Consider the following 20054-nt stretch of genomic DNA (forward strand, 5'->3'; position numbering starts at 1 on the left):
GCTAGGAGACGGCGCCTGGGCCCGGCTGAGGCGCAGGCTGGGATGAGGCGGCGGCAGCGGCCTCCGGGCTCCCGCCAGTGCTGAGCCGCGCTGCCGCCCCTCCCGCCCCGTCCTGGCTCTGCCGCCCCGCTCCCCTTCCCCCTCCCCCAGCCTGCCCTTCCCCCCATGCGGCGGGAGAGGCGGGAGCGGGGCCCGTGCCGCGGCCGCGCCGAGCCCCGCCATCCCTCACCCCTCCGCCGTCAGAGCGCGCAGGGAGCCGCGGGCGGTGTCTGCAGCGACGGCAGCGGGTGAGGCCCGGCGGGGCGGCGGCGGGAGGAGGGCAGCGGCGCGGCCCGGCGCCCCGGGTGCGCGCAGATGCCGCCCGGGCCGGGGCCGCCGGGCCGTCCCCCGCGGCCTGCTTGCGGCACGAGGTGCGCTGACTCGGGAAGCCGTTGAGGCTGGGCAGCTGAAACGGCCTAGCAAGCTGGAGGCAGCACTGGCAGCTGATAGCCAGGAAATCTGCCTGGTTTCGTTTAATATCAGTAAGTGCAAAGAAAGGATGTTGAGGGCTACATTACAGTGCTGTTTAAGAAGGTGTTATATGCTTGCGTATGAGAAGGGCAGCAAGAAAATTAAGACTCGTATTAACAAAAGCAAACTGGTTAAATAAGGAGATTACTTTTGTGTAGGGTACCTGATGATCACTACTCACATCCCTCTGTTTTGCTTTATGGTGCAAATGTAAATAAAAATCTTGTCACTCATTGTGATAAAGATGAGGTTCGAGATGGTTTTTTAAATCATTTTATTTTAGAAAGTTGTCTCTTGTAGCTGCCAGTTGTTCTGATTGTGATTTAATCTTTATACTGTTGTATTTTACAAGAGCCGTATATTTCTTCCACAAGTTAGCAAGTGGAATGCAAAATCTATACTGTGTCTTCTTAAGTTCATAAATGTGGACATAAATTAACTCCAGTTGTTTACTGGGATAAATGCAGTACATCGTTTTGGTTTTATTGTCTTATAATGTGATTCAGTGATATGCGTGTCCATTCATAAATAGGAAGCAGGAATAGAAAGAAAATTTAAATGTCTCTCATTTATGAACTGGTGTTGTGCATGCTGGTAGTTCTGTGTATCTGGAAGTATGCAGCATTCCAGCTGTCTGATTTCTTACGCTTAGTGTGTTTGTCCATTGAAATGGATGCATCTGTCAAATAGTCATTTTTGTTTAGGAAATATCCTTTATTAAAGAGAGACAGCTTTTACTTGCCAAAGTATTATGAACGTACTATGGTATACAGAACCGAAAGCTTTACTTTCAATAAATTTTGCCAGTGTAGCTAATCTTGCCTATAAAAAATTATATGTGCGTCTTCCTGGAAAAATGGGTTAGTGGAGATGTCAAGGTCATTCACAAATTCAGAACAAGTTAACTGCTGTTGGATCATGTTATTTCTTCTTCACTTGCATGCATTCTTCATATATCAGTCCTGTAGCTGTTGACATTTTCTGGACCTGAGTTCAGTTTATCTTCTAAAACAGTCTAATACTTAATGAATTTTACAAGTCAACTATAAAGCTTCCTAAGTGAATGACCTCTTTAGAATGTGTTTAAAAAAATCTGACAGCATCCAAACTCACTAATCAAAAAGAATAAGTACAAAAGGTGTTATGAGGGTGAATGGACACCAAAGATACTTTATGTCCAGATGAACTAGTAAGGAAATCAATTCTTACTGGCAGCTGTTGTGAATAAGATGAGTTCAGGCTTTCTATTCCTTGATCATGTGGGATGCCTTTTTCAGTGCTAGTAATTCCATTGCTGATGTCTACTGATTTTGGCTTTCCTAGCCACTTCACAGTTTGAAACTGATACGTGATTAAAAAACCCAAACACTTGTAATTCTATCATAGATCTGTGAATAATAGAAATAAAACAAATGCTCCTATCACTTGCACTCTGCTACTGCTTCCATGAAAAGCAGAAGCATTAGAGTCCTTTGGAATAAGGAAGGCACCAGCATGTAAGTTCAGTTTTAGAAACAGGGATTGGAAAGGGAGAGGAAAGAATTTTTACTTATAAACTCAGAAGTTTCCAGATGTTACCAGATTGTAAACTGGTTTGATATACTGGTTTCTCATCATATAAAAAGATGTCTGTAATGCTATTTAGACCTCATGTATCTTTCAGAAGGCTTACCTGTTTTTAATCGTGGAATCTACTAAACAAAAAGGGCTTCGAGTCGTCAAGTGTATGTGGCTAGACAAATACATATTTAGAAGCTTATATTTTTTAGGTTTATTTTGAAAGGTTATTTTCTTCAAGGCATTATAAACAAGGAGCATGTTTGATTAGTAGTACCAATATTACAGAGCTTAAAATTCCTTACATCTCTCTCTCTCTCTCTCTCTCTCTCTCTCTTCCTGTAAATTGTGCCCTCTTTTTGATAAGCTATTATTGGTAAAATGTATTTATGGTACCACAGAGGACACATCTGGAAGCATGTATACCCTGACACTTTTACAAATCTAGGCTTTCTGATGCCATGACATGCAGTATTGAGTTTGATTTATTTCAGATTTAAGAAATATATTTGGACGCATAGAGGTGAGCAGTATAGCATCTCCTAAGATACAGTTTTATTGTTCTGAGGTGAACAATTTGTTCATGAGATTGGCCATTATAAGAAAAACTCTTCGTTAGTTGTCAGCCTTGGTTCAAATATATATATTAGTTCTATATTTAAACTTGTACTTCAGCTAAATGTCTTTCAATTTTAAAGGTAGCTATTGTATTACATTTTTCTTACATGAGTTATTTTTGACTTTACTTGCTAGCAAAGCAGGTTGAATCACCATGCCACAGTAAAGCCTAGGCTTTACGTGGTTTGTTGCGAGTCCCTTCTAGAATTTCATTAGAATATAATGGTACAGAATACTGAAGCCTTTTGCAAATCTTGTTATAAGCCAAGGTTCTCGTTTGTTACAGAGCTCATTTTCCACATTCAGCCTACCCGGAAACAGTCTCCTCATTAAGATTAATACTCTGTTCTGAACATCTAAGTCTGCTTCTTGTTGATTTAGATAACATAGGCAGAATATCAGCCTTGGACTAAAGCTGAATTATTTTAATAAAGATATCCTCTTAAGAAATTTAATGTATTTGCTTCTTTAAAGAACCCACAAACACTTCAGCCAAACCAGATAAAGCCAGAAGTCTGATAACTTTAATTTAAAAACCATATGAGATACCTCATTCCACCCCTCTCCTCCTTTTTAAAGGTCAAACACCAATTTCAGACTCTCTTTGCCAAATCTTTCCTTTTTCTGATTTCTAGGTTGTCCTGATTAAAAAACAAAACAAAACCCCCAAAACTTCCTCTCTCAGATCGTCTCTTAGTGTGAAATAAGATTGCTGGAGCATAGATATTTGTTGTTTTCACTTTTGAAGGCAAAACAGTAGGGTTCATAGGTCTTCCTGAAGATTACTTTCCAGCTTCTTTGTCTTGTAAATGAGCACCGTTGTCACTATAAAAATGAAGGAATCATAGAATAATGTAAGAATTTCAATTGGAAGGGACCTCTGGAGGTCATTTAGTCCAACCCCCTGCTCAAAGCAGAGCTAAATAAAACTGACTTTATTTTTGAAAAAAGTAGTGTAACAGATTTGAAAAGGCCTTTAAGCCTATCTTGTGCTTTCCAAAAAGGTAGCGGTTGATATTTTCAAGGGAGATGTCTCGCCACTTCTGACATTTTTTTTAGTAGCCTTTAAAATGTCTCTTTCAGTTTATCAGAAAGCATACGTCCTGGTTGCTGAATACATCCTGCTTCTTGTTGGATGATGTAGAATGTGAGGGTCCACTCAGTGTGTTGAAACCTTTAGGAACAGGGTATCTTTTGCTTTTCAGATTTCTCAAAGGCTACTTTATTATTGGATGAGATTTATGGATAAAAGAATGTTTGGTTTTGTCTGTCAAAGTGGATTTCAAAATATTCAATTAGGAAATTTAACAAAGGTGTAAGGTGAAATGATAACAGGCTCTATTGATGTGTCTTTGACTTAGCTCTAATCACGACTTCCTTCTCTCCCTCCCCCTACCCCCAGTATTACTGAGTCATTTAGATTTGTAGAGTAGGTACTAGCAAACAGCCTTCTGTCAGAATGTTGATTAGGAGAAGCAATGTGTTGCTTTGGTTTTAGATCTGAATTCATACTATCAGTTTATATAGAACTGCTTTAATCACAAATAGTCTTTAAGAGTTTCCCTCATTTTTTTTTAAGCGTTGTCAGTTAAAATGTAAGTGTTGCCTTCATAGGTACAATGGACTTTTTGAGTAGTAGTGATACTAGCCTTAATTGCTGAAAATTATCAGAGAGAGAACATAAGTGGAAAGAGGTACTATGTTATTGTTGGAACACCTTTTTTTGACTGCCTGTGTACTCTCTGGTTTGTTCCTAATTACAAAAGCTCCTAGGACAGTCATAGTAAAACTACATTATATGCATTTTTAAAGGAATAAAAAGACAAATTTCTTGATTCCAGGTCCTACTAGGTAGATTCAGAATACTTGGTTACATAGCTCGTTGACATGTACAAGAGCTGCACTTGAAACACTGACTATGAATTAATTAATATTACATTTTGTCAAATGCATCACTTTTTTGAGTCAAGTCTAAAATGGCCAACTCAGACTGGAAATGTTTATGCACAGCCTATTTTATCCTCTTTTCCTATAGCCTTGCAACACTTGACAGGGTAGATGAAGACTGAACATACTAAACTACTGCATTTGTTAAAGGTTAAATCTAACTCATTAGTAGTTTTGAAAAATAAAATAGAGATTAATTCCTACTGAATTAAACATGTATGTGTTATAGTATACATGTATAAACTGTGTTGCTATTATTATCTCTGATTAAAATAATGATGAATATGGAATGTCAAGGTGTATAAACACACTGGCAAAATAATGCAAATCACAAAACCTTTTTTCATGTTATTAAGGACAGAAGAGAATTCCATGTAATATTGCGTGGTGCAGCTCTTGCAATTTTTTGGAAATCTGTTCTGAATCTTTAGAGTATTTTATCCTTTTGTTCTGTTGTGAATCTGTCCCAAGAGATGTGTCCCACCTAGATGGGTGTATTAACATTCGTTCTAGATATATACGCAGTTACATAGCTAGAACAAGAAAACTCTGCCATCTTTATTTGTGACTTATATGCTTAACTGCTAGCTTGAAGTCTCTCTTTATCGGTAGATAAAATAATTGTTTCAGAAAAATTTAAAAGAAACAAGCAGTAACAAATATCTGTACCGTTTCTGAACTAGGATTACAGCAAGATTACTTTCCCAGTTTCAGTGAGAACACCGACGTTGAATTGTGTTACTTTTTTCATGAGCATATAGAAGTGGTTTTCAAAATTAAAGGCTAATCCAAAATTCAGCGCAGTTCATGTATCTTGAGCTACTCTTTGTCTATGTCCTCTGACAATAACTATTACCTAACAAATGAAGATTTCCAGGTATTGCATTTTGGTGTCTTGTTTTGCTGGCCCAAATTGTAATGTCTTAAACTAACAGTCATTTGTTAGGGAAGTTTTTAAAGATTGCAGAAGCGTACTCTGACAGTGTGTCTTCATAGTAACCACTAGTCCGTGCTGTAGCGCACTGCAATGTTGATGAGCATGTTGGATGTAGGGCCTCTGAACACTGAATAATTTTAGCAACAAAAAAGACTCTTTTTTTTCTCTTTATTCATATTGTTTCCATGGTTTTAGAACTTGCTTTACCATAATCAGTATATATGTAACCAGGAGGTTTGCAGTTTTTGTATTAGCAGGATTAAACAGTAGCTAAACTGTAATCAGGAGATAGAGTTGTAGTAGATACATAGCATACCTGCCTAAGCTGTTTAGTTTTGAAGATGCTAGGACATATTTCATTCATTAAAGAACAAGTAATGTGGGTCCTTGTAGGTTTGCACAGTCTGTGTTGAAATCCACATTGTTATGATATGGGTGCTTTAATTTTCATATCGTTAGCTCAGTCACCAAGTTTAGATAAATGTACTTGTGCACTTCGGTCGCTTTCTGATAATGTAGAAATAGCTACAGTAATCAAAGACCTGGCTGTTGTTTAGAACAATTTTCTTCCAGARAGATGCCCCTCTCGTAGAGTAAAGTCTATATAGAGTAGCACGTTAATGAAAAATTAGTGAGGTGAAAAATGAAGCGGGAAACTAAGACATTAAATTCATGCTGAAGCATTGGGAGGAATAACTTATTTTTCTGAATAAAAAAAATTACATTTTTTTTGTTCTTATGAAGAAGCTTATTTCACAGCTTAAGAAATATAAAGGGAAAAATTTGCAGTGTGTTTTCCTTGCCATGCATATAGAACTCTCCTAGATGTTCCCATTTTATATGGTCAGTATTCAGGTAGATTTTTTTTTTTCTCAAAATGTTGTAAAAACGTTGATTATCCCTTATTAGCTACATGTATCTCAAAAGATATACTAGGGAAAACAAAAACAATCCCTCACTCTCCATCAAATTAATGATGCAGAATCATTTTCTTCTGTATTTATTAGTCAGGTGAAAGAGATATTTGGGAAAAGACTTTTTTTTTTTTTTAATTCTGTGTTTCAGTATCTGCAGTGACAGAAAACAAGTAAAGCTACTTAAGTAGAACAGAAGGAGTTAATAAATGAAATACTTCTTCATTCATTAACAAGGGCAAGTGCAGAGTCCTGCACCTAGGGAAAAATAACCCTAGGCACTGGTACAAGCTGGGGGCTGACCTTCTGGAGAGCAGCTCTGCAGAGAAGGACCTGGGAGTGCTGGTGGATGACAGATTGACCATGAGCCAGCAATGTGCTCTTGTGGCCAAGAAAGCCAATGATCTCCTGGGGTGCATTAGAAAGAGTATTGCCAGCAGGTTGAGGGAGGTGATCCTGCCACCCTCCTCAGCCCTGGGGAGGCCTCATCTCGAGTACTGTGTCCAGTTCTGGGCTCCCCAGTACAAGAGGGACATGGAGCTACTGGAGAGAGTCCAGCACAGGGCTATGAAGATGATCAGAGGGCTGGAGCACCTGCCCTATGAGGAAMGGCTGCGAGAGCTGGGCCTCTTCAGCCTGGGGAAGAGAAGACTGAGGGGGGATCCTGTCAATGTGTACAAGTACCTGCAGGGAGGGTGTCAAGGGGACGGGGCCAAACGCTTTTCATTTGCCCCATGTGACAGGACAAGAGGCACTGGGCAGAAGTTGAAGCACAGGAAGTTCCGCCTGAACGTGAGGGGGAATTTCTTCCCTGTGAGAGTGACAGAGCACTGGACCAGGTTGCCCAGAGAGGTTGTGGAGTCTCCTTCTCTGGAGATCTTCAAGGCCCGCCTGGATGCAACCCTGTCTAACATGCTCCAGGCGACCCTGCTGAGYGGGGAGGTTGGACTAGATGATCTCCAGAGGTCCCTTCCAACCTAACTGATTCTATGATTCATTTAAATGTTGTTCTTTTTCATAGATGTGTGCTCCCTGTAATCACCTCTTTATTTATTTATGAAGTGTGTGAATCAGAGGACGCTGAAGATCATGGAAAGATGTAGGGTCCTAAGGAACTGAAAGAAGTCATTCACTCCATCCTTTCACTCTTATCTTCCTGATTTTATTGCTCCTGCTGAAATCAGCAGTCTTGAAATGGAGTATTTCCAGCATCAGGTCTTTGATAGTCATTGCTATTTGCATAATTATTGTTAAATAGTTCCCACATGTTTTTAATATATGTACAATACCTTATTAAGTAGACATTTTCCTTCTGTTTTTTTTCTGTTTTTTTTTCTTTTTTTTTTCTTTTTTTTTTTTCACCAGTGAAATTATACAAATGTTTTCAGTTTGGTACTATATGAACAAAATATAGATACTTTGGCCTCACTCATTCTCTGAATCATATTATCAATTCTAGTAGTCTGTCGTGACTGTGCTGAAAGTCTTTAGGTAAGAAAACTTGGTTGCTTAGCAATGAGCATAAAGAGACAAATTTTTAAAGCTGCAGCATTCAGATTTCTGAGTTACAATTTCTTCAAATCAGAAATTGGTAACTACTTTCTTCTCATTTTGCAAATATGTGTTCATATTTAGCTGTTCTAGGGGGAGAATGTAACTCAATCTAAAGAACCACTAAAAATTCAGCAATGACAGGTTCTTGTTTACGATCTGTGGTATGAGCTGTTTTTCCACCTTTGAGAAAATTGTTTGAGGCACACTGACTCATTTCTCAGTTTTATAGTCATCAGCAAAATCACACATTATTCATTTTATTTATCAAAATTTTTAATGCTAGTTTCGGTTCTACTTATATATTCCACTTATTTTTTAATTTGCCTCTGATTGTGTGATAATTCTTTAATGCATTTATACTAACTTAAAGTGTGCAGTGTAAGCARTAACAAAATAAAATGAGAAGTGCAAGAATTCTGTAAATACATTCAAATACTATGAGTAGTGCTTTTCCCAGTAAATTTTTTGTGTGCAGGTAAGGACAAAGTGAGCATGAAGGCAGTAAAATAATAGAGAATTCTGAACAAATCACCCTTTTCTCATGGAAGATATCCCCTGTGAAAGACTCTACCTGAAACCTGTCATTTTCTTCTACAAATTACACGAAATTCTTGCATCAGATGTAATGTAATCCATAGTTTACTCTGGCACTACTCTTAAACTGATACTAGATACAGCTGGACTGATAAAGATGTTGCATACTTGCATACTAACTTTTTGTACAAAGTTGAGATTATCACTTTCTTCACTTTATCCTCCTCCTTCCACCCTTCCGGTAGTGAAGGGTCCAACAAAGTCCCAGTTCCATCATTGTTTCCTTTCGGTCCTTATTCTGTACCCTGTTGCTGTGGAGTTATTGTTCAGATGGCTTGAACTGTTGTCTCTGATTCATAAATTTCCCTTTCACTGATCTTCCCTCCTTTTGCTCAGACCTGGGTTTTGAATAGAATTTTGTGATTCCTCCTAAATGTTCAGTTACTAATTTAAACTGAAATTGTTGCAGTAGTGCTTTTGATCTTCTCACTCTTCTAGATATGTGGGCCTGAAACTGAGGAATCTGTTAGACTTGACCATCTTCTTATTCCCATACAGGCAGACTGCTTCTAAGTTTTTAATGGCCAGGAAAATGGCTGAGATTCAATCCTCCATTTCTCTTAATCCTCCAGATGTTTATCCAGTCTCACTTCCTACTGAGATCCTTTTCTAAACTCCATATGTTTATGTATACTTGTGCACACATGCATGTTGCATGTGTGCTTTCTTTTACGTTGCCCTTTTTCCCTTAAAATCTTTCCATTTTTTCTTCCATAGTGTCCTCCAAAGCACTACCTTTCCAAATAATATAGACAAACAGTGAACTGAAACAATACCAAAATATTTCATATAGTCTTTCCACTATTAAAGTTATCCCTTGATTCATTCATTGATAGTCTCTCATCATAATTTTAGACTGCGTTTTCTTTTGGGTGGGGACCAAATGATGAATGAGAATAGGAACTGGTTAAGATCCCTAGGTACAGTTGTACTATCACCACTAGATAATATAAATCAGAATGAAAAGAGATTTTTCTTTATTATCAGTGTTCTACTACCAGATGACATCTTTGAATTCTGAAAAGTGCAGTCTGGAAAAAATTGTTGTACTATTCCAATTTTGATTTAGTCTAAATGCCAGTAAGTTAATTGCATGCATATGTTGCTGCTGACTCGAAGTTCTCTCAAAGATGTGGCACTGAATTTGATTGTTTTTAAATTTTACTTTTATGAAAGAAATGGTGAACTTTGTCATTTAAAGTGGGAAGCTGGAAGAAGGTTAATAGCCAAGAGTTATTTTCATCTGGATGTGGAAAATATCAACAATTAAATGTTTTATGTTTATGTAAAATGTTTATTTTTTAAAGAATGTTTTATATTTTTGTGTTTCTTTTCTTTTAGATTGCACGTAAACAAATTATGTATATTATATACAGGCCATCACTTTAAAGTTAAGATATTCTCCTTACTCATTTTATTTTGCTGTAAAAATATTTGCTAGTGACTTGCTGATATGAAGAATTATAACTCTGACTTGATGCCATTATCAAAAAAGAGTTTAATATACATAGATGTAGCCTTTTCCTTTACAAAAAATGAAAGTATGAAGGTTTAAGTGTACTGCGTTAGATATGGACACAGTGTAGAGTTACTAGCAACAGTGATAAGCTGAGCGTGTGTACTGGCCCCCCCGGTACAGGGCTGTTTCAGGAGAGCTGTCAGCTCCACCACTGGGGGTTGACAAACTACAGTGAGTTAGTGTGAGTTGGTCTCCAGATCATCTCGCTGCCTGACGGGGTTTACTGCCTGAGGGTATGGGACATGTTATAGGATGCAGAGGAAGAGCATTTGGAGATTGCACAAGAATTGTTGTGGGATGTTTAGGGGAGGGACCAAAGGTGTTGGGGCATGGGTGGGGTGGAGGGAGAGAACGAGATCAAGGTGGTTTGGGGGGGGAACAAGCATGAGGGGAAAAAAGGGATAGGGGATAAAAGGGACCAGATGCCTATAAGCTGGTCAGTATGCGTTTCTGCCCTTGTCCTGTGCCTGATCAGCATGGTCTGTCCTCTCGTTAAACTCAATTTCTAGCTATTTTCCTGAGTGACAAGCTCTATATTCTGTGTGCGTGTGTCTGTATGGAGGGAAAAGTGCCAGCACCTGGAGTCTAACCATGGGTCTTAGGTGTCTGTGGTGCCAGTAAATGGAGTGAATGAGAGTATGCATGTCAGTATGTGATTGCTAGCAAATATCAAGCTAGACTAGTTGGCAAGTAGGTTAAGTAGCTTCATAGCCATGTATGTGTGTGTGTGTTTGGGAGTGGGACAGCTGGGGGAATTGGCTATTGCAGGGACCAAGAGGTCCATGCCAAGTGCTTTGAGAGATGGTAAGGTCTGGGGGTCAACTGAGAGATCTGTTTGCATGCACATGCGTGTGTGTGTGCGTGTACGTCTATACAGGAGGCAATGGGGGATAGTGAGGATCCAAGATCAGCTACTGGGTAAGCTGCATGTTTAAGCCCAGTTATTGGAGGAATGCACAGTGCATGTGTATGTGTGCTGATGTGTGTGAAGGGGTCTGAACCAGCAGCTGGAGTGGGGCTGCCAGCCTTGAGGGTTGGCATGCCCAGGTGCCAACAACTGGGGAAACTCAGCATCTGTATGACAGGGGACAGGATTGTAAAGATGGGCACTGGACACTACCTTCCTCATTTTCTAGCAGCATGGCATTTGATGATAAAAGAGGTTATCTAAACCATATGACAAAAGGTATGTCTTCAGAAGTTTGTTTTCTGTGCTAGATGTTTAAAGAAAATAGGAAAAATTCTTACCTTTCCAGAGGTTACTGTGTGTAGATCCTGAGTCTTTTTTTTTTTTTTTTTTTTTTTTTTTTNTTTTTTGTGGAAGATACGTGATAGACATTGGTAGAAACAGAGGGTGGTGGCTACCGTTTGTACAGATGGGACCTGTTACCTTTCAGTGCTTCCACCACAGGATCGTAGCTAGACACAAAGASGAGATTTCTATAAAAACACTGTGATTTAGATTTGTTTGAAGATAATCAAAGATATTTTTAGCAGATTTATAATTACCACATCAAATATTTGAGAGATAATGATGACCATTAGGTCGTACACTCTGTATTTTCCACTGCTGTGCAAGAGAGGGATGACACAGCTGAATTTCCCTCCTTAATAGCTTTCAACCAAAGGTTGACATGAGTGAAAAAAGGCAAGAAACTCCACAGTGAGTCACAGAAGTAGGTGTTTCCATAGAGTGAGCTTTCGTAACAGATACACCAATCCGTCATTAGCAGCCAAAGAATAGAAAACCCCAGCACAAGTCTGGCAGAAAGCAGTCCTTCTAGACATACAGTACCCAACGTGGATTGCATCTGAGTTGCTTTCTTTAGAAGCACAGCAGAAGTAAGTGTGGCAGCAGCAGTTGTAGAATTTGTTCTTGGAGTGAATTTTCTTTCCATTTGCTTTAAATAATTTTTAAATTCAGGATTATTTAGGTTCCCAATTTAACCATGTTCTTTTTGTTAAAATAAGAGCTTATTTTCAAGGAAAGACAAATGATACTTGTGATAAATTGCATATATGATGTTAGATAACAAAGCTAGAGATACAGACATGAAATTGAGACAATGCAAGTGGTGAAATCAGCTTATGTGCAGACAGGTTATTTTCCAGCTAAAATTGAAGAGCAAGATTATATATTGCCATTTACAAAAAAGTTGAAAAATCTAAATGCAGAAGTAATAGTGATATTGGTACCCAAATTATTTTATAACATAAAAAAAATCTTAGCCACTTTTTGAGTGAGTCAAGTTGCTTTTACTTCCAGTTGGCTTCTTATATCATGCTCACAGTGCCTGGTAAGTTGTTGTGATACTTAAGGAAAGTCAGAGTCATACGATTTTTTGATAATACTTTACCTCTTCGGGTGATGTTCATGAAACTAAATGATGCACAATTCATTAAATACTCTGTGGTTATTAAGTGGAAGCAGCATACTTAGTTATGCTTAGTTAGTTTACGGTAATATTTAAACAGTTCTAAGTGAATGTAAATTTCGTCTTCTAATAATTGGTGTGAATGGATTACTTCTGGTAAAATTACCCGTTGAAATGAAAATAACAAAGATGTTAACAATAACTCCTTTCTCTTCATCACAAACCTAGGGCTATTTCCAGTCTTACGAACTTTTGTCTGATCATTCTTACCAGATTTTCTTTAGCAAGGGGGTTAGGATGATTTACTAGAAGTGGAAAAAATAGTCATGATAATGTTAATAAAAGCCAAAACAGTCTTGTGACATTACAGTTAAAGAAATGATGACAACTTGGGAAAAAGGATGGAGATTTTCAAATTTGGACCAACAGAATCAAACTATTCTTTGTTCAGTGCCAAAGCAATACAGTATCATAAGTTTAGGCAAAAAGATCTTAATGCAGATATTGTAAAACATTCCTTAGTTGGAATATTTTGGCATAACTGTATTTATATAAGCTGAGGATGCGGTGTACTGGTAACTTCTTTCTTTTAATCTTCTTTTTTTCACTTGTTTTTTATACCTTGTGTTTTAATTTTGACAAGATGCAAGGATATACATGAGTCCCAATTGAAATCCTCTTCAGATTAAGCTGATTAATAGTATCTATATTGCCAAGTACTGTTGTAAATATTATCGCATATACTGTATATATTTATATATACATATATATCGTTATGCATATTATTGTTGTATTATTACTGTTATACTAGAGGAAGTTACCTCAACTGAAAGTAAGGAGAACTATAACAAAAAATATGTAAGTATTTCAATGTATAATATTAAAGAACAAAAAGTATCTCTTTCTAAAAACTAGCTAATCAAAACTGGCATTTCCATACAAATGTAAGGAGGCAGTATATTTTGTGCTACTTGGATAACTGTGTTACATATTGTATTAAGTATTTAGAACACAACTCTTATTTATTAAAAAATAGTCAGTTGACTCAAAATTTGGCCTTTTAGTTTTCAGATGTGACTGTTTACAGTTTTCCGTAGCTGACTTGATTTTCTAAGGAAATTAGGCTTTTGCAGTGGTGCTGTGTGTGTGTGTGTGTGTGTGTGTGTGTGTGTGTATGTTTGCATGATACCTACATCACACAAAAGGCATGAGCGAGTGAGAGTCATTACATCTGACACAGGAGTAGTTCTGAGTCTGTTAATGCGTATGGATCAGGCTTGCCACCTTTGTGGCCTATTTTTATCTTTTTGGTTGCCCTAAGAATCATGCTGTTGTAGCTGAGGATCTTGCTGTTAATATGCATCCAAAGAAATTGTCATTTAGATGTTCCTCCACATGACATGGAAACCAGGACTATATGACAGCTTGTGTAGGCTGTTAGTCTCCTTTATCTCCAGAAAATAAACTAAATTCTTATGGTCAAGATGTTATGAATTTTCTGCTACACCATGAGAAAATTATTGAAATGATAATTAATACAATTTTATGTATATATTTTTTGTTTTCTGTGTTTACATTTCTAAGTTTTTTATGACTGAAGTAAAATTGTATTTTAACTTCAGTGGCTATTTTGGAGTAGTTCCTCTTGTAGACCCTCTTACTGCAGAATGCTGCATATACACAGAGAACTTCTGTTTTCCTTCTGTCAAAAAAATCCTAAATTCTTTTTAGAAGATTCTGATTTTATCTTCCTCAAACCTTTTCTTTCTTTCTTTCTTTTCTTTCTTTCTTTCTTTCTTTTTTTTTTTAACTGTGCAGTTAATAACAGGAATAGTTCCCTCTTAGACAGTCTGCCTGCTAACAGATGAACTGAATAGAATATACAAGATTTCTTTTTCTTCAAAGCAAACAAACGCACCCTATCTTTCAGCTGTAAAATCACAACTAAAATAGCTATGCAGAAATATATTTTTGGGGAATTAGGAAGTGTCACTGGCAGTTGCATAGGCTGAAGGTCATTGTATCTGGATACATATCTACCATCTTCACCTATATATAAATTTGCCACAGCCAAATGAGAGGTATAACTGAAAAGCTTAAGTAAAAGTGGAGTTTTGTAGAATGTTACTGCTTGGCCTGCTTAGATTTATTAAATATTACTGCATAAATGTATCACAGATAATAAACTTTGCTTCACTTCCAAACTTTATTTGAGCTAACAGGGACTCATCTCAGAGAATCTTTGGTGTTTTGGTGTCTTTGATGATCAGATTTTATGACTGTTGTAGACCTGTTGTACTCTGAAATTCTCAGCAGGCAATAGCAAAACATCAGGCAATGCAGGGGAATAGTTAAGGAAGCTTTCTGAGATGTGTGGTATGTCAGAGCTGTGATTTTTCAGCATCTTATTTCCTAAAAATGAAAGGATATGAAAACTCTGAATAAACAAGGTTTGACTTAGGCACGTACTCGTTCTTCTTTCACTTTCTTTTGTGGCTCATAATGCTTTGTATAGCATCCTTACTGTTTCAGCAAAATAGTGAAAATGAGGTTTTCATTTTAAAAATACTTTTAGGATGCAATATTGTATTTTTATGCATTTGCTTTAGCTCTCTGTATTAATACTTGTTAGCACTTCCATGTTACTCTCTTTGATTTCAGTATCTGTTGAATATCATTCTGTGGAACAATTTAAAATACTATTTTCAAGAAGAAAACTAAATAAATAATAAAAAAGAATAGTGTTAGATATGCTTTTCTTATAACTACGTTAGATGAACTTCCCCCCCCCCCAACAAATTTCAGTACTTACTTTTAGTCTCTAGATGTAGCATTAGCATACATTGAGGGAGTAACACTGCTGTACATTAAGGGAGTATTTCTCCTATTATTTGCTGTTTTGGTAGACCACAGTAACTAAGTAAGAGTCAGTTTGGTCTCTTGGGGAGATAGGAGTAAGATTTTTTAAAAAGCTTTGGAATAGTAGTCATAGCAATCATAGAATCATAAGGTTGGAAGGGACCTCTGGAGATCATCTAGTCCAACCCTCAGCGTAGCCCATAAGGGGATTGAACCTGTGACCTTGGCATTAGCAGCACATACGGGGACTGAACCCGTGACCTTGGAATTAGCGGCACCACCCTCTAACCAACTGAGCTAAACCTACAAGTGTACTTGATAATGTTCTGTATTTAAATATTTCACATACTTTGTTGAGTGTATCTGATCTTTTGAGGAAAAATTCTGTCTTCTTTTAGTGCTTGCTTGTAACCTGAAGGAGTGGAAGAGAYGTGAGAGGAAATGAAAAAGGTATATGAAAGAGAGAAAAATTTATTCGAAGTGTCACTAGTGACCAGTACCCCCAAAAAACATGAATTACTCTTTCAGTTTTTCTGCCCCTTGTGGGTGCATAAGGAGTTCATTAGGAGAGGACTGGCTTCTTTGGCCAGTCTCTGTTCCTGTGCCAAAGTCACACTGATTTTTATGCCACAAAAACTCTCATAAGAATCCTGGGAAAAAGTTCTTTCTGCATTCATAGCTTACATCTGCAAAATTCTTCAGAACACAAAGCTAACTAGCTATCCTGTTAAAAATGAAGGTATATTTGAAAACTGTGACAGTATAAGGGCTTTTTTTCTGTGACTGCTGTTTAAATTCAGGATCGTGCTTCTCATGCCTATTCAGACAACATCTGTGCTGAATGAAGTCTCTATTTTATAGACATAGCTTTAAGACAGTTTAAAAAGACTGTACCCTCCTGTGGCTTTTCTTAGAAGTTGGGTATCTTTTCATTCTTCTCTTTCAGTCTTCTCTTCTGTTGTTACATCTAAAAGCAGTCACTTCAACGAGAACAAGAGTTATTAAAATAAGCAAGTGGATTTAAAATAAATGGTTTCTTCGAGACAATTATATTGTTACTTTCCTTATCCACGGGATCCTGTAGGTCCTGCATGGTCAGAATTTGTTGGTTTACAGAGGAGAGGGTATGATTTTCTGAAACAGGCCTCTTTAAATACTTATGTCAACTTGTCAATTCTCCTGGTGGTCAAATAGTTGAAGTCCCCTTTGTGCTGACTTACGAATTCCTTATATTGCTCCATCTTTCTGAACTAATTTTCTCCAGCTTCCTTCATTTCCTCAGGGTCTGAATTTGTCATTTTCTCTAAAACATGCACTGCTGCAGTTGAAATTCCCCTTTAAAACTATTTTTCAAAAACTTCATGACTTCAGTTCAGCCTTTCACAGGCCACCACAGTTAATCTTCTAGTTTGTCAGACTTCTCACTAAAATTCCTTGAACATTTTTTGTTCTGCTAAAAGATCAGAATTTTAAGTGCATATCCAAACACCATGAGTGTGAGTCTGTCAAAATGCAGTAATAGCTATCCTTGGTTTTGGAATTTTCAGTACAGTAGGTACAATAAGCAAAGCTCAAGATGATCATCTTGCAGAACCTTTGTGCATCTCTGTAATGACTTCTGCATGTCTAGCAGCCAGCTTGCACTGAAGTTAAGCTGATTTAGTTTGTCAGCTATGATAGAAACCTTCCTGGAAGAGCCTGAACGTGTTTGTTAAATTTATGCATATTGAAACTCCACACAGTTGTTCCTGAAGTAGACAGGCTACAACTGTGAAGATAGATAGTTTTTTATTGGAAGTGATGGGTCCCCTTTTCTGTGTTGTTCTTCTAAATATCATACTCTATTAAAATGTTGTAGAGATACTCTATTAATTTCAGCTATAAATTGACTGTATGGGAACTTTTTTATACATACAGTTAATGGAGGAGATAAAGGGAGTTTCGTTTGTTAGTAAAGAGACAACAAAATTATATGCTTCATTATGATCAATTTTTACATGGAAGTCTGAATGTCTGGGGATATCTGCTGACTTGTAAACAAAATTACTGTAGTCAAGTATTCTGCAAAATTTAACAAAAGCTATTTTTTTATCCCTTTTTAAAGGAACTTCATGTTGGTGTTGTTCATGCCAGAACGTAGTAGGCATGGCAAATTAACTCCAGCCTTGTGTAAACTCTTAATTAGCCGAAAAGATGCAACCGAGTACGAATCCCAGGTGGCTTTGGAAATGAAAGAGAAATTTTGAGCTCTCTGGCTGGAAGCTGAACGTGATGACGGCCTGGTCTATGGTGGGGAAGTTGAAAATGGAGAAGAGGCACACCAGAGAAGACAGAAATGTAGAACAAGATGCTGGAGAATGCAGTGCTGAATCTGAGGAATGGACGAGCTCAGAAAGTGAACCTGAACAACTGTACTTCAGAAGCAGCAGTGGCAATATGCAGTGGAGAGAGAAGGAAGTTTGCACTAAACCACATCGGCCACTCTGCCGCTCCCCTTGTTTGGATCGCCCAAGTTTTTCACAGAGCAGTATCACACAAGACTTCAAGCTGGAAGAATGCAAAACAAATTTGGACAAAGAATACCAAGCTAAAATGGATTTTGCTTTAAAGCTTGGATATGCAGGAGATCAGATCCAGGCTGTACTGAATAAGTTGGGAGCAGATGCCCTCATCAATGATGTTCTGGCAGAGCTTGTGAGACTTGGCAACAAAAGTGAATCAGAGGGACAAAGCAGTGCCAGCGCTGCCACTAATACTCTGGTGCCGAGAGGCCTGTGCCCAAAGGAGATAGCAAGCCCTGAACTGTCGCTTGAGGATGAAGTTGTGGATAACAGTGATAACCTAAGGCCAATTGTCATTGATGGAAGCAATGTGGCCATGAGGTGGGTCTCCCTGTTACAACACTTTAAAAGAAAAAAATCACGAGGATGTTTTTGGGGAAAAAAGACAGAATTCTTGCAATGTCATTTTGAGTTGTGTAGTATATTTAGATTAATAATAAATATTTCTTAAGGACTCTTTAGTCCAGTCTTTTATATATGCTATCACTCCTTTTATGCAATTCCTATTCTAGATGTGTTCCCCTCCCGCCCTCTCCCATACATATATATATATTTTTTAATCAAGTTCTTCCCTCTATCTTATGGTATAATAATTTAGCTGTAGTGTGTTTTTGTGTGGATGAATTTAATTTTTTAACGCACTGAAGAATGTTAGCAAATATTTTAATATCCAGAGGCAAACAAACAGGTGAGGAAAACCTGCTTCTTTCTAAAATGACATGTAGTGCAGACTGATAATATGCAGTAGACTTCAGGATATTTGAGCGACTGCTGATCAAGCCCACTCAGAATTGGAAGCAATTTACCTCTGTCAGTGTAATGCTATGCATGAGCTTGAAGTGCTGCCTTACACAGCACCATAGCTCAGACAAGCATGTTTGTGTGCATGCTCATACAGCTACTTAGGTCAGTGCTTGCTCAGAGATTTCTGTCCTGTGCCACTTATGTTCATATCTGTAGAATATACAGCTCAGCTAGCAAATGCTTTGTTTGTCATTGTAAAAGTAAGAATCTATAAGTGAATTCTTTTGACAGTCTGTTGATCAGTGGTATCAAGATCTCTTCAAGCAGTGTTTGTACAATCGATTTCCTTCAGTATTAGCTTCCTGCAGCAAAAAAAAAAAAAAATGTAACTTGAATTCTTTTTCATATCTTAGGAAAATTCAGATTTTTTTTTTTAGATGTATTGAGATTCGAAATGTATAAAACTCCAAATTCTAAAAGACTTTTATATGTAGGGCTTTCCACTGCCAAGTTATGATGGCTTCCATCCAAAAGATGCTGCTGTAAAGCAACATCACATATATATCTGTATCTATATAGGTATGTGTGTATATCTGTATATATCTGTGTGTAGATAGAGATACTTATTGCTTCTGCATTAATTATTAATTTAAGCTGCAAAGCTTTGGACTATGTCACTGATTCATAAGCCTTAGTTATACGTTTGTTATTAAATATGTATATATTTTTGGTCTCTTTCAGTGTTACTTTATATAACATTTTGAGCCCAGAAAGAGCATGCAGCTTCCTAGTCTTCTAGTAATCTGCGATGTTTTTATCTAATAATAATAATGAAGTAAATTTTGGAATGATAATCCATAGAATACTTTTGATTCCTTTGCTAAAGGCAATTTTAGTAAGACTCAAACATCTTAATTATGCAGCATCTGATGTACAGACTGAGACTATCTAAAAAGTGTAGGGACAATATACTTCTCACCTTTAAAGATACTGCAGACATTGATGATGATAACAGAGGCTTTGCCTTTATGGCAAAATGTGTAATTTAAGGTGGCTATATAAGAACCATTTCCATTTTCAGGACTGAACTTTCCTTGAAGTAAACAGTTTTCGGTGATGCTACACAGAAGTAACAGCTTGAGACAGGAAGGTACAGTGGCTGGAAGCTACTTTGTGTACAGCCAGCAGGTTTTAGTGGTGAGAGATGTTTCTAGCATTATATAGAGCCATTAAGCTGGCTTACAGCTGACTGTGTGGATTGCCCTCTGTGCTGCAGCTGCAGGGCAGTTGTAGACAGTCATCTCCAGTGTTTCCGACTCACACGCCAGGCCCCTGGGTTTTCTCTAGTAAGGGGTGTCATTGCTG

At 37.7% G+C, this 20054-nt stretch overlaps 1 protein-coding gene across 4 annotated transcripts in view; it reads left to right on the top strand.

Moving 5' to 3' along the window:
- ZC3H12B (zinc finger CCCH-type containing 12B) overlaps nt 1–20054 on the top strand; it is a 30241-nt gene that overhangs the window by 643 nt on the left and 9544 nt on the right. The window contains exons 1-3 of one of the 4 annotated variants that reach the window (XM_085314902.1): nt 11–287; nt 15783–15834; nt 17489–18266. In XM_085314902.1, the coding sequence (XP_085171028.1) occupies nt 17656–18266 (611 nt within the window). In that variant the 5' untranslated portion in view covers nt 11–287; nt 15783–15834; nt 17489–17655. Of the gene's footprint in view, nt 1–10; nt 288–13367; nt 13384–15782; nt 15835–17488; nt 18267–20054 lie in introns of those variants that run through there. The other 3 variants (XM_085314903.1, XM_085314905.1, XM_085314904.1) reach the window with 3 other exon arrangements.

Source organism: Rhea americana, unplaced genomic scaffold, assembly GCF_003343005.1.
Source record: "Rhea americana isolate MKP2758 unplaced genomic scaffold, rheAme1 scaffold_414, whole genome shotgun sequence".
Taxonomy (NCBI): Eukaryota; Metazoa; Chordata; class Aves; order Rheiformes; family Rheidae; genus Rhea; species Rhea americana.